General features: G+C 39.7%; 1 protein-coding gene across 1 annotated transcript in view; it reads left to right on the plus strand.

The window, feature by feature from the left end:
* Nucleotides 1-15,882, plus strand: part of LOC103360892 (VPS10 domain-containing receptor SorCS3-like) — a 51,971-nt gene that overhangs the window by 6,514 nt on the left and 29,575 nt on the right. The window contains exon 2 of the mRNA XM_008286821.1: nt 15,732-15,799. Within this exon, the coding sequence (XP_008285043.1) occupies nt 15,732-15,799 (68 nt within the window). The remainder of the gene's footprint in view (nt 1-15,731; nt 15,800-15,882) is intronic.

Below are 15,882 nucleotides of genomic sequence, written 5' to 3' on the forward strand. Positions count from 1 at the left end.
GTACCTGCCAAGTAGTGGGATATATTAGACAACAAGTGAACAGCCAGTTCTTGAAGTTGGTGTTTTGTACAAGGAAGACTGTGCATGCATAAGGATCTGAGGCCATTTTCACAAAGGGCAAATTGTGATGGCTGGACAACTATGTCAGAGCATCTCCAAAGCAGCAGGGCTCGTGAGATGTTACCGTTATGCGGTGGTCAGAAAATTTACAAAGCTTGTTATTGAGACAGGGGAGTGAAGGCTGGTCCGATCCCATAGAAGATCTATTGTATCGCAATACTGGCAATGACAGAAAGGTGTCAGAGGATGCAGCGCTTCACAGCTTGCTGTGTATGGAGCTGTGTAGCTGCAAACTAGTCAGAGTGCTATCCACACTACTGTACGCTGCCAAAATTGCCTACATCAGTCACGTGAACATCAGAACTCAACCATGAAGCAATGAAAAAAAAGGCTTCCTGGTCTGATGAATCACAATTTCTTTGGCATTATGTAAATGGCCAGGTGTGCGTGCATTGTTTACTTGGGGTAGAAATGTCAGCAAGATGCATTATGGGAAGAAGACGAGTCGGTGTGATGCCCTGAGCAAAGCTGTGCTGGAAAAAGTTGGGTCCAGGCATTTGCATGGATGTTACTTTAACATGTACCGCCCACATAAACATTGTTGCAGACAATTTATACCATTTCATGGCCACAGTATTGACTGATGCCTGTGGCCTCTTTTAGCAGGTTAATGCACCTTGCCACACTACAAACGCTGTTCAGGAGTGGTATGAAGAACATGAGTTCAAGGTATTGACTTGGCCTCCAAATTCCCTAGATCTCAACCCGGTCGAGCATTTGTAGGATGTGCTGGAAAATCCATTCTGATCCATGGAGGCGGTGTTTTACAGGATCTGATGCTAATGTACTGGTGCGTGATACTGCAGGACACCTTCAGAGGTGGTTTTATTGTTGGTTTCATGTTGTGGCTGATTGCACTGTATCCATAATAATAATACCAACAGCCAATGCCTGTCACAATCAGCAGCAGCCAGTCATAATAATTAGCCTGTGCTAGTTACCGTAATATTGCAACGATGGGACTTGTGGATAAGTTACAGTCGTGACACTGATATAAATTTTATCACCTTGGACAGCAATATAATCAAAGCTTTATCACACAGCACTGATGAATATCATTCTTGCACTACAGTGACAGACAGATTAACACAAATGTGTTGGCTAAAATCAGTGGTACTAACTATAATGGTGTTACCTTGGCAACATCACCACAATACCGTCTCGCCAGCTGCATTTCTTTGTGTCGAGTTCAGGTAAATTCATTTATCATTAAGCTGATGTGAGTACTGAAGTGTCACAAAACTTATTTCATGCATGCAAAGCTATGAATTAAGCCATTTTTCAGGACGTAGCCTGCTTGACCCTGCTGTGTTACAGGTAGACTGCTGGTTGCTACATCAAAAACTTTTAGAAATTGCCCAGCCAAGCCTTGAGGAAATAAATGTTGAGTCTGAGGCAGCATTTTCCCTTTGTTATCTCCTTTTTTGCCTAAGTTTTACATTAATGCACTCGGGATACAAGTCTCACCCCGTTTGTAGTAATAATTCAGTGAAATCCCAGTTTTTATTCCTCAAATGACATGCATGTGCGCCCCCCCCTTTTTTTTTTTCATGAATCATTTGTGCTCCGGGACCGTAATGCATCACATCAACATATCCTTTCAGCACTTCCTCAGCACTTACAATTTAGTTTTGCCTCTCAAAGTGCATTTTAGGCAATAAATAAAGGCCCGCCATCAGTCGTATGTTCAAGCACACTGTCACTGCTTGGTTCTTTTCCGCCTCTTTCGCCTTCCCTCTCTCTCCATTTGTTAAAACACGCTCGCACACACACACACACTCACTTTTATGTTTCAATTTTAATCAAAGAGACAAAGCGGGTGCAGAATCATATTTGACAGGTTTGCATGTGATTAATTAGTTTAATAACCGTCGCAGTGAGGTAGGCACATACTATAGCTTTGATTAGGTTATGAAAACAAATTTATGCATTTTCTGATTGGGAAAATCATAAAATTGAAAGTCAAATTAGGAGACAGCTTTATTAATCATCATCGAGACAAAGTTGAAACAAACTGTTTCACTTTATGAAAAAAAAGGCTGTGGTGTCTAAAGGTCATGGGTGATTTTGTCTTTAGTTTCCTCACTCCTAATATCAGGCAAACCAAGTGACCTCGCTCTTATAACATTATGTGGGGTGACTCACTGGGCCTTGACGCAGCGTATTGCCTGAAGCAACACAGCGGCTACTATCATGTTTAAAGATGACTGGGATTGCTCAGGTGGCAGTCAGCTTAAATAATGGTTTGACTTGGCACTTTACGTTGACAGATATGTATTAGTTGCGGAGGGAAAATGGTTTTTCCTATCTAGCAAGATACAAAAGACCCAACCTAAAGCGCCGCACGCACAGTGCAATCAATGGACATGATGGAAAACTTCCAAACACAGAACGACACATTTAGAAAACTGAATACTCGCTCTGTGGGTATCCTGCAACATTTCTTTAAAAAAAATAAAATAAATGAAAAGACTGGCTGCTTTTGCTTCGAGGGGGGGAAAAAAAAAAAAAGTTGAGTTATTGTTAAAATCAAAAACCATATCAATGAGCAAATAAATATAGATCAGATTTATGGCGGAAATTATGACAAAATATGAATCATAATCTCTGCGGAAGTTAAACTTGACAGAACCTACACATCATCCAATGAGTTAATGATTGTATTGGAGCACATGTGAGTTGTCACCGTCATGAATGTCACGCCACTATAAATTATTTGAACAAGGAAATAAAATCTAATTACAGCCGAGTTTTAGCACAGTTACCATTTCACACATCCTCTAACGCGAATAACCTTTAATTCCTGATTTCATGCTGTGACTTTGTTCTTGGCACAATGCGGTTGTTAAATAAGACTGTTTACAATGTTTTAAGCAACACTAGTTAACTTTTGCTGAGCGGTAGTAACACCAACCTCTTTTGCGCCAATAATAATAATGACATTTATTTATATGGCATCTTTCTCAACAAAATTGCAAAATATTTAACAAAGATAAAATGAGAATAAGGCTGAGGGACATGCGCACAGAGACTATACCAGTAAAATGAGTACAAAAAAATTAATAGGAATTAAAAATTATAAAGACAAACACATGTCAAACAGTTCCAAAATCACAAGAAGGTACTCACATGTTTCCTGAGCCTTACATTCTGCTGGATTAAAGTGGCGACTGAAGCACAGCCTCACAATTGCTCATGAAGTAAACAGAAAATCATCTCAATTTTAGGTTCAATTTTATTTTCTATTCACGTTTCCACTTTGCCAAATCATCCAACCTCATGGTTTTGTTTCTATGCAGATAACACAGATTGATCTCCCCCTAAGATCTGGTTATCGGAGAAGCCTAGCTGCTGTTTTAAATTATCTCAGTTTGAAATCATCTGTTTTATGGCACAAGGTTTTCTTCCACTCAACAACTCAAAATCAGAAATCATATTGTTCAATCCCTCATTGAGAAGAGCCTTTAGTCCTTCGTCTGTTAATGTGATGCTGGTTGCTTCAGTTGCTTTGAACCAAGAAGATCAAAAAGGTTGTCTAGTCCTGCTGCCTTTGACTACAAACCATCCCCAGAAATAAACCAACACTCTCACCTGGAAAACATCATTCACGCATGTATTTTGTCTTGGCTTGACTACTGCTGCGCTTATTCCTGACATAGACTAAAAGTCACTGTCTCACCTCCAGCTAGTTCTAAATGCAGCAGCTCGGCTTATAACTGGTTTTAGCGGACGCCATCCCGTCCTGGCTTCTCTCCTCTGGTTCCCTGTTCATGTTTGAATAGAAATAAAGATTTTACAGATCACTTTTAAACTACGCCTGGGTCTGGCCCTAAGCTAGATAGCAGAAATGTTGACCCAATATGAGCCAACTGGCAGCCTGAGATCTTCAGGTGCGGCCCTTCAGGCTGCTCCAAAGTCGAAGCTTAAATCTAAAGGGGTCACCTTCAGTGCTTTTGCCATCAGGTCCCCTTAACTTTGGAATGACCGGCCTGAGGAGATAACGCTCGCAGAATCGGTGACTTCTTTTAAATCACCTCTTAAAGCCCATTTTTATAGACTCACTTTTGTGTGATGTCGTCTTTTTTTATTGCCTTTTAACTTTTTTATTGGTTGTTATTTTGCTTTGTCTGTCTCAGCACTTTGTGAACAGTTGTTTTTTAAAAATTATTACTACTCCTACTACTAATAATAATACTAATAATCATCATGGAGGGTATTTTATGATATTTTCATGCATTATTATTAAGTTGGTTTACTTTTTACGAGTCACCCTCCTAAATTGGATCCAAGAACAATAAAATAACATTTAATTCCAACACCAAAGTGCCACAAATACATAGTAGAAGCCACTAGAAGCATCTGCATTTCAGTAATGCAGATACAGTCTCTTTTTTCTCATGGCGATGTCTATCTATCAGTTACACCTCTGCAGAAGTGGGCTGACTTGACTTATGATCAAAACCTATCAAGCTGACAACTTTATTAACAGAGCCAAGCATCGAGAAAGTGCCACAACACAAGACGTACTAGTACTGCAGCAAGCCCGCTAATATTATTTACTAGTACAAGACTAGTGCAACAGCAAGAAGGCCAACTCGTTGTCTGTCTTGCAGCCTTTTATTTTGCCAGCTTCTGCCAATAAATAAAGGCCAGTCTTTAGTCTGGTCCAGCTTCTTTCACGGTCACTCTTCTTGTTCGCTTCTTGGCTTCCTCCATCAACATCCTCTTCTTGCCTTTTCATCTCTGCCACGATGTCTCTGCTGAGCATCTTTTCCCTTTTCTTTTCTTAAAGTGATGTCCACTCTGAGAATATGATTCTGGTTTAACCTTGTACGTAGCTGAATAGTGATTTAAAAAGATTAGACACTTTCATTCAGAGATTGTACCTGCTCACCTAAGTTACATAGAATAGGGGTTTTTATAATGTTACGTAATGTCGCTTTAAACTTTGATTATATCCTCATTCAGTTCTGTTTTTCTTTGCTGTGCGTTTATTTTGTTCAATGGTTCAATTTTCCACACAGAGATAATTGAAATTTCATCATATTGGACCGTTGCATAATCGTGTCTGTCTGATATGGAGATGTTCTGTAAACAAAGTGTAAATAGTCTGGCGAAGCTGTTGGGATGCTGCGGCCAACCCCTGAAATTAATGTGTTTGAAATGCGCTTGTTTACACGTGGCAAGATTTAACACCATTACATTGTATTAATTCCAACAAACAAGCAAACAAACGACGACAGCAAACAAATGCATCGCTCCGAATGTCACTTTTCACACAATTCAGGTTAAAGGATATCAAATGTGTAGCATCAAATGAATGTATAATCAAATCAGGGAAACATAACAACCAGACTGCCACTCTTGACCTATTATGGGCTGCATTATCAACCATGTGTCCTGGAAATTATGTTTATTTGCACATAATTTGCAAAGTGGTTACAAGCATGTTTTGAAGGACACATTATGTAGATGACGTTTTATTTTTTTTTTACTTCAGCACCAGAATGAGGGAACATTAACATATTTAATAAGTTGTAAAATGTTGACAGCGAAGGGACAAAATATCTGCTTGTAGAGAGGAAATCATGCTAAAACTTCTCTTTTTTTATGGTTTATGTACTTACAGCTCTTTGTTGAGGTCAGTCCGATGCTTAGTTAAATTTTAAAGAAGCCGTTAGACCAGAAGCAAGAGACATTACATGTTGATTTTAGCATTTAACTGAAATCCTGATCTGTCCTTAACCCAGTGGTTCTCAAATGTTTTCTGTCAGGCCCCCCTTCGGAGGACAAAAATCTTTCGCGCCCCCCCTCGCCTTAACCTTAAGCAAAGCCTTTTTATTGTCTAAACTGAACAATGTGTGGAACTTTGGGATGCAAACCCCAGTTTCTGCTGTCGAACACCTGCGTTTTAAACGTACACCAGGGTTGCCAGATTTCTACAAGCCTCTGTTGGAGGAAGGATTATCGCCCCTCTTAGCGCTCTGTGGCCGATTATGAATGCAAAATGTCCTATGTTTTATTAGTCTAATTCATCCAACACCATGAGAATTATCTCTAGTGAGACTCTCAGATAACGTTACATGTAAAAGGTCATCACTTAAATGAGCAGATAAGCTTTATGAGGCTGTTATCACAAAAACGCCGCTTTGTAACCCAAGTTTCATCCTCAACGATTTACACTCGCTGAACGAATGCACCGAGCTCGGTTCCCTGTCATACTATCATTCTCGATCATAATATTCTGGAAAGGAGAATGGCTCTATTTGCTGGACCGTAACGACACCTTTTTGTCAGAGGAAACTACCCAAATGATAAGAAAAGTAGTCTAAATCATCATACGACCCAAAACAAACTTCCCATTTAGTCAAAAAAAAAAAAAGTCACCCAACTGGGCAGAAAACCACTGACAACCACTCTCCAACCGCCTCCCAATTACTTCCATTTAGCACGAGAACATAGCACTTAGGTTTCTGGAAAAAGAAACATTCCTACCAAACATAGTTCCTGGCAGCGTTTGTGCTTCCCTACAAACATAACTGGCAAAACAAATTAGCGGTATATAAATGTAATTCCTGCGTGAATACAAAACTGATGTTAACCAAACTTAAATGAGCTGCCCGTCTCTGCCTCCGTGCTTTATGAAAAATGCAAATGAGCGGCAGGGGGGAAGAAAGACAAAATGCAGATATGTGGGAGACATTTAGCTCATGATCCCAGTTTCACAGCACTTTTGGCAGTGAAGGGGGTCATTTTAGGTGGAGGGCTTCTCGCTTCCAAAATCTCAATTTGGACTCACTACCGCCTTTGGCTCCAGCTCAGACCCCCCCGGGCAGAAGCCGAGCCATTAGGAGCCAAAGCTGTGAAGGAACAGAAGAAGCTGGAAGAAATGTCTAAATGGCATTAGATTGCACAAAGTTCTCCAAAATGCAAACTAGTGTCCAAACTTAGAAAAAAAAAGAAACAGTTCATTTTATATTAGATAGATTTTATATCATCACATTTAACCCTGCTAAATCTACACTTTCGGTTTTAGCCCGTCGCTTAATGAATAATGTAATAACATGTCGACAAGTGTAAATGCACTCGTGCTACGGTACCTTCAACCTCTGATCTCTATATACGAGGCAAGGGAGCAAGAGAGGCACAGTGAACAAATGCTGTACGAGGAAGAAAAAAAAAAATGCTAATGTTGTATTTTTGGCTCTCCACACTGCGTACGATGCATCAAATTAATTTTAGATTGCACGGTATGTGACTAAAACTTTGTCAAATGTGTCAAAACATTTAAATGGCTTCTAAAATTGCCATCAAATTTGTCCTTGATTGCTGTGTTTTCCACCTTTTTAGTGCATTATGGCATGACAGCATCAAAACACAGGGGGAAGAAAAATAGCAACCGAGTGCAGTTTATATTTCCATACCTAGTCCATTAAACATATTTTATTGACTTTTTACCCCAAGCTTTCTTTTTTTTTTTTTAAGGAACCAATCACAATCTTTTATCCCAGTCAGGGCGAACAGCACAGTTTATTGTGTATTGTCGTTAGCAGGAAGAAAGCGCAACATACCCACAAAATCTCCTCACAATGGAGCTGTATTTGAAGTGAAACCCTTTTATATTCAGCCCATTTCATTAATTTCCCCCCCATAATGGACTGAATTGATTGGTGAAACCTCTCAAGCTTGAAGCATCAGGGTTATATGACCAAAGCTCAGGAGTCGGGCGGATAAGCAAACATACAGACTAATGCACAAGGGACATTTCGCTGGGGTTTACTTGATGAAAGCCGAATCCCCCAGCGTATGTTTTCACCCACAAAAGTACAAACAATCAATTTGGTCCACAGATAAGCTGAGGACAGAGCAAGGCCTCTCTCTTCGACCGCGCCATTTCTCTTAAAAGACATTTGTCTCTCTACTAAGTGCTCTACTTTGGAGACGTCCTCACCGGAGCCACAATCAAGATGTTGTGTTTTTCTTCCCTCCACCCACTTGCAGTGCATCTTGATTTTGCCCTCGCTGCTGTCAAGCCTTAAAGAAATTTATGCAAATTTGCTACCAATACTGTATTTCTTTTCTCTGCAGGTGTTTGCTTCAGATAATTTGTAATAGATGCATGAATATATTAATCTTTAATCTTATGAGAAGAGAAGGAATAACAATTTGTGACTAGCGTGTTGGATATAATGTGACACTTAAGTGTTGAGCTCATTTGGATGTACAGATTACTTTGCACCTCTACGCTAGGCACTAGATTTTAAGCAAGTCCTGTTTGGCTCAACAAATGACACAAAACCGATCATTTTTCCTGTGCTTGGATGGTGACCTTTTCGGCTCATAGCGCAGGAGATGAAAATTAAAAGTGATAGTTGACAACAGACCTGATGGGCGCTCAGTGTGGGAGGGAGATGTAGGACATTAATTAGAAAGTTGACTTAAAGAACGCACAGTGTTTGTCAAATTACTCAAATGGCTCTTTCTTGCCCTTGGCTTCTGTCTTCCTTTCCTTAATGAAGTTGAGAATGTAATGAGCTTAGCAACAAATAAAATAGGTTTTATTTTTGTGTCCTCAGGATTGCATCTACGTGAGCAGGTCCGTGAAATGCAGTGTAGTGAGGTGAACAATGGAGTCCCAGCTTGCTCTTCTCACATTGATATGCCAGCTTTTGGTGTCTGATAATAGCCAGGATACATTAGCAGGGTCTCCGTGGATCGGCATTATTGGGCTCTTTCGTCCGTGTTCTACGGTTTTCACCCTACTTCCTCCCTCAGACCACTTCTTCAGCTGCTATTTAGACCAGAAATGGTGGAGGGTAAAATTTTGGGGTAATTTACACAGTGGCACAAGCATGATATTATGTAAATTACTCATGAAATTATGTAAAAGCAAGGTATTGCCCTTATTCTTTAAAAGAAAATAGTCCGTATTGTTTTTAGGTGACTTTTTTGTTTTTATTCTTTCTTCATTCATTGTAATGATATACAGAGTTCGTTTTGATCTATGACCTCTTGTAATGATTATTCTCTTTGCCTTTGATCTATTTTTTTTACAGTAATATCTTTAGGAAGTCTGTTGTGGCTCGACAGATACTGAATTCTTGAGGCCAAAATTGATAAAGATATTTGGCAGTTTAAGTCACTCATACTTTGGCAGATGGTATTTTTGTTAAACTCTTGTTTGATGTGCATTTTGTTTATTTCTCTTTGCTATTTTATCTGATCAAACAGCAAAGAGGAATAAAAAAAGAAAAAAATATAAAGAAAATAAAAATATATTAATATATATATATATATATTTTAAAATAAAAATTAAATAAAAACTCTAGATAAATAACCATAATAAAATAATAAGAAAATAATACAAATTAAAAAATAAATTAAAAAATAACTAATAATTAAGTAATATATTAAAAATTAAATAAAAACTCTAGATAAATAACCATAATAAAATAATAAGAAAATAATACAAATTAAAACATAAATTAAAAAATAACTACTAATAATTAAGTAATATAACCCAAACTGTGATGTCCATGCATGTGGACGCCAGGTCTTAACAGGTTAAAGACAAACACATGTGTCTCTTTGCTGGTAAATGGTCCACTGTGTTCACTAGTTAGTCACTGACTGCATCTGTCTGCTCTTTGCTGCTGAGCAGGTCGTGTACAGGAGGGCGTTGGGGCTGCCTTCTGTGTCAAAAAAAATTTATAGGATGTTAAAAAAAATCCACTCAACCATGAAACAGTAAGACTAAATGTGCAAACAGACCCGAGGCGTGTACCATAAAGCACGTTTGACATAGCCAGGCTTTCTTTGTTTTATCTGGATCTGGACAAAACCTACTACGAGGGTATTTCAGAATGTTCTTGGTCTCACCAAAGAACATCACAGGACAAAGACTGTTCTTGCATCGCTTTGTTATCTCTTTGCAGAAAAAGGTCACATCTTGAGCATCCAGATAGTCCTAAACAGCATGAATGACTTCCTCATCACTTTAAAAAATGGTCACCAAGCAAGTGAAATTTCAGTTTGGGAAACGAATGGAAGGCAGACAGTGTAGGTTGGGTTCGTAAGGTCAATGCAGCAGCAGTTCAAAGTCACATCTGGCTGCTTCTGCCACCTGTGCTGTGCGAATGGACACATTGTCCTGAAGCAGCAGCAGCCAGCTCGAAGGTTTCCTCTCCTTTTTTCTCGCTTCAAACATTTGAGTTTTTGTGGACAGTTTTACAAGGCTTTATGGCGTACAGTCATACCCCAAAATGTGAGTTTGTTTCAGGTGAGGCCGAGAACTTTTAAGTACCCTCATAAAACCCCAATCTGAGATAATGGGTTTTACAACAGTAATTAACGGTTTTTCTTTGTTAGCAGAGGTTTTCTTCATCAGGCTCTGTGCCCACTCCTGTAAAAAGGAGGCATTTGACTCATCGTTTGACTCTTCTTTCACAAAAAAAATTTATGTGCTGCCCACATCAGTCAAGACAAACGGATTGCTGTTGTTATAATGCAGAGCTACAGGAAGTCTACAAAATTATTTCGGTATAAAACGCTGTTTCTGAAATGATGCAAGAGTGAAATACTGGTAGGAAATTGTTAATGGTGTAAGCGGATACATTTATTTTCCCACTCAGTGCACTCTCGGTGCTGCCGCATAACATGACAGCTGCACGTCGGAGCTCTTAAACTTGGTTCATTTAAACATGGTACTTAAGAAGCACACTTTGGTCTTACACCATCCCATGATAAAAGATACATGGAAATCACTTTAGTTTTCGGCCAAATCAAAGCGAAACGAACATCATTGATTGAATATTCTCTGTAATAAATACCAGTATACAGAAGAGTGTAATCCTTGTTCTTGTAGCTGCAATCCCAGCAGCAGAAAATGGACTTTAGCAACAAGCATTAAAACATGTCTTTTTGCACCAATGAATGCATATAGGTTCCCAAAGCAACACAACTCATACATAACCTCCGCCCGAGCAGGTTAGCTGTGCAGCACAAGTCCTCGTTACCATAGTGATCTAGCCTTGAAAACTCTGGCTTTAGGCTCAGCACATCTCGCTAACCCATTAATCTTACTTCGTGGTTCACGCCTCTGGTTGTTTTAACTAGATGTGAAATTCAAAAAGCAAAACTGTAGATCTGTAGTATTTTTGTCACTTTGTGGACTAAGCTACCTCGTATAATAAATGAAGCACACAAGGCAGCCTGCATCGGTGGGCGTGTACCGGTGACAATGGCGCCAGATGTCGGCAGGACGGTAGACTAATAAAGACCAGGGAGGCAGACTGTCCATTTGGCTCCATTCAGTTGTAACGGTGGGTCCTCCAGTGACAAAGGCTGATACAAACTGCCCCAGAGTAAAATGTTCACGACGAGGTGGGTGTTGGTAGATCCTCAGCTCTCCATCGATGTGGCAAAATCAATCCTCCTCTTCTTCATCTCATTATTCTTAAGAATTGAGTTTGTAACTTCGGGCATCCAGGGAAGAGGCACTTGCTGGACAGAGGCGTAGCTGGTGAGAAACTATAGACTGTGATAAGTGCAGTGAGTCCCAATCGGGCCTCTGATGCTAATGTGTTTAGGAAGAAATCACTGGATTTCCTTCACACAGTCTTTAAGCAGGACATTTTATGGTGTCGAAATCTATTTATTCATGCTCAAACATTATAACGGTGACATTATTCTTAACTTAGCTCAAACCTCTTTCTGGCATTTATTTTTTTTTTTTTACACTACTGGGCAATGTTACATATTTTAGCTGGAAATTGGTAAAACACAAACACTTACGGTGCACTTACTGTACACGTGCCTCTACACACAGCCCAGGTAAATAGAAAAAGTGGCCACACTCCAGGTTTGTCGGATTATGTTTGACTCCATCACTTGATGAATTCAAAACACACCTTTACTCTCTTTATCGAATCTGATAAGGTCACAGAGCCGACCTCCAGACAGCTGTCAGAGAAAGCTGGTATGTTTGAATAAAAATCCGCTCATTAAAGCTTATATTTAAGAAATGATTTAATTAGTGTTTATACATTCCAGCGAGTTGTCAGACATTTTGAGATTGTGGTTAGACTCAGAGGAGAGGAGCTAAATAGAAAGAGGCGAGTCCCCGGAGATGGCTCCCCCTCGCTGTATGGCTGCGTTTACCCTACAGTACAATATACCAAACGCTTATGTGTATTCATGAGGATGTAAATGTGTGTCATTTTAGATGGCAACTCTTCAGATGATGCTAAAGGTAAATAGAATTGAGCTGTATGTCAACGCGTCTCCGAGTGTCAGCCGGTAGCCATGATATTACAAAGAGCCTTGCATCATTCACTGCTATCAACTTTGGAGGTCCCTTGGAAATTAATTTAGCTCTTTCAGTTGTCCCCTCTGGTTATGTTCAAAAAACATTTCCAGATCTACATGAAAGTGGCTGCATTTCACATATTTCTAAGGATTGTTCCTACTTGTCGCCATGTGTTTCTCATGAGCAGAAGAGAAACAACAGTCTGGAGGTGGAGATGTTTAGAATAAGGCTCCCTTTACTTCTTTTGAATACCCAATTAAACAGAAATAATATCTGAGGGGTGCCGTCCTAATGATGCTTGACTGGGGGCCGAACAAGCAACAGGTTCCATCAGAAGCTCGATGTAAGAAAGCACAATGTAAGCGTGCAACAGTACAGCAACTGTCTGTTTCATTTTATTATTAGCCGTGTTGCAGGACAGTACATAGAGATGATTCATTTCTAAATTGTGAGCTGTGTAGAAAACCTTCTGCCCACCAACATGGTGTTGAGATGCCTCTCACGTCCCACTGAAGCACCTTAAAATCTGAACATTTTTCTCTTTTAAAAAAAAAAAAAAGAAAAAAAGATTAAAATGGAAATTGTAAAGACATTATTTGGTCTAACAGTCTGTATCCACGGCTGCATACGCTGCATGTTTGAGCGCTTCTGCGAGCGGAGTGTGTGGATGTGTGCAGATGACGCACTTGCGTTGAGCTGATACAGTATATCACAATGACATTACGGCTGTAACACCTTTGTTGCCATGGAGTCTGTCTGTTCAGCCATCTTAGAGAGTCAAAATCTTTGCGTGGCCAAACAGCATCTGACAGTGATATGTCTTTTAAATGTTTTTTTTTCTCCTTCCCCTTATTTACCTCATGAAATATGCTGGATGTAAAAAAAATAAATAATAAAAGAAGAAACCACAGCAAAAGAAAGTACCTGGAGAGCCTGTTCCAAAAGGAAAGAAAGAAACAAAGGAAGAGAGATTGAAAAATGAACCATCGAAAAGGGAAAAGGAAGCAAAGAAGGGGAAGAAAGCGACAAGAATAGAACGTTAGGATAAAAGGATGACTAAACCCAACTCCTCGGAGGGTGAGAGCCAATCTGAAAAATGATTGGTTGACTTTCCCGGGGCAAAGCTCTCTTTGCTCACATCAATAAAACATAAACATGAATAAATGCACTGCTTTTGGCCTTCCAGGGTCCTTACTTAATTTCATGTATGGAAGTGAGCGATGATATGCATGGAGAATTGTATTTACCTAGAAGGCTCAAAATAATTCTGGAAGCCATTTTGTGTTTGTTTGTTCCCAGTCTTAATATAAGTGCAAGGCTGCATCATAAACTCTTAGAACTGTGTGCTTAATGCGCCTTCGTTTGTCGGGATCTCTTGGCGGAATTCTCACATCTGGAGCGCGAGTCGTGTGCTCTCTGTACCGGTCTCAGCATTTGCATGTATAGTAGTTGCTCCCTATTGACTTGAGCCACAGATGCACAGCCTATCAATAATGCTGAAGACGTGGGAACACACAGTCTCCAGTGATGTACTCTTGATGTATCCACTTAGGGACAAATCATCCAAACAGTCATCTGCCTCACTAGTCTGTTGGTCCCTGAGGTAGATCTTCACTGACCCAATTCAATGGGTCAGCTTTTGTTAATGAGCCAACCACACAGACACGTTGACAACAGTTAAGGGAGCGCTCTTAAATGGCAATTACAGCCCGGCCGCTGAGAGAATTTTTTGTTATTGAGTTTTGCCATTTGGGGCTCTTTTTCGAGCTTATTTTACATCCTCAGCTAAATTTGCGAGCGTTTGATCAAATTGGAATTCATGTGCAAAATAGCACGAGTGATTGAAACTCATAAGACTGTGAACATCTATTTTTTATTCACTCAGTTAATTTGCCACGCTGGATATTTGAATCCCTATGGTTAAGAATGAGCTGCCGCTAGTTTGACACTGATAAAATCAATTCCAGATTCAATTTACCTCGTCGTATTTATAATGTCCCATGACATAGAGTCATTGTTGTTAGCAGAGGAGAACTGAGGAGACAAACGATCAACAGTTTGGCAGAGTTTTTCTCTCGTATCTATTTTTCAAAGCAGGCAATTAGGCCTAACATCACAGCCATTTAACTAAGTCTGTACTCCAAATTGATTCAGACTCCAGCGTTGGACCTTGCAGACATGGTGCATTTAGTTATGCAAATGCTTATCTCTCTGTGTGATTGGTTAATTAACCTGTAATGCAGATAGTCCCAGCCATGCACAGTGGCCATTTGATGGCTAAATTGTGGGTCAATTGGGTTTTTAACATTTTCAAAGCAGACTTACAGGCGTGCCTTTGTTCCTCCGAGTCTTGTGTGGCTTTTCACAGTTTAATGACTCGTTCCATGGGTCCCATAAGGTTAATGTGTTTAAACTCACTGTAATTGAGCTTTTGACCTATCTTTCTGGGTTTTTTTTTTTCAAATCGTCATATTGTGTCATGTTTCCACTCCTTGATTGTTATTATCAACCATTCCTTCTCCCTTTTCTTCATCCCATGCCCCAAACTCCTCCTCCCTACCCCTCTTTCTTTCCTGAATTATGAGTATCCCCATGGGAAGTCATTTATAATGCCATTGAAGTGACAATAATGCGTTTGCACACCATTTCACTCTGCCCTCTGTGCCTTGGCAGGCTTTTATGGGCCGCATTTTTTGATTCCCCAGAAACACATTGTCCAACCATCCTCAGAGAACACGCGAAAGCATAGCAAACTGGAACTGAACATTTTCCAACAAGTAAAATAAATGGCACAACACAACATGTACCATCAGCATTAGAGATCAACATTTGTTTGTGCTGTGCAGCTAAGTATTTTGCAAGTAAATGTGGGGTACAAGTTTAAAAAAAAAAAAGAAAAGAAAGAGAGAAAAAGGGCATGAGAGAGGGTGATACAGTGCAGCCACTGACTGCATTTCTTTTTATTGTTCACTGAACAATTATGTTCAGATTTTGCTGTCATGTAGGTATCATTCCACATGAGATACAGACACAACTCTTGACAGCCCACAAGGATTTTTTTCAGATCCTGCCACCAGTAGACCGACGTCTCCTGACAACATGAGGATCACTTGTCATAGGGATAACATACTGTATGAGGCTGATATTTATTAGTAAGGAAATGTAGCAGACATGTTCTATCTATTCCACATCATTAGGAGTAGACAGGTAATGTGTGCAGTGGAGGCATTTATGCAAAGGCTTTTTTTAAAAAAATTCAGACCTTGGCATGTAATTAAATAAGTCTGTTGCTGTTCTGGTGCAGGTGATCCTGATCCTGACTAAGCTGTATGACTTCAACCTGGGGGCCGTTACCGAGAGCTCGCTGTGGAGGTAAGTTTTCCCTTTTTAATCATCGCCATTTTTCCTTTTCCATCTAAATAGAAAGGTTATGGCATCATTGCAGGAATTTTATA

The sequence above is a fragment of the Stegastes partitus genome, unplaced genomic scaffold (assembly GCF_000690725.1).
Source record: "Stegastes partitus isolate 25-593 unplaced genomic scaffold, Stegastes_partitus-1.0.2 Scaffold471, whole genome shotgun sequence".
Lineage (NCBI taxonomy): Eukaryota > Metazoa > Chordata > Actinopteri > Pomacentridae > Stegastes > Stegastes partitus.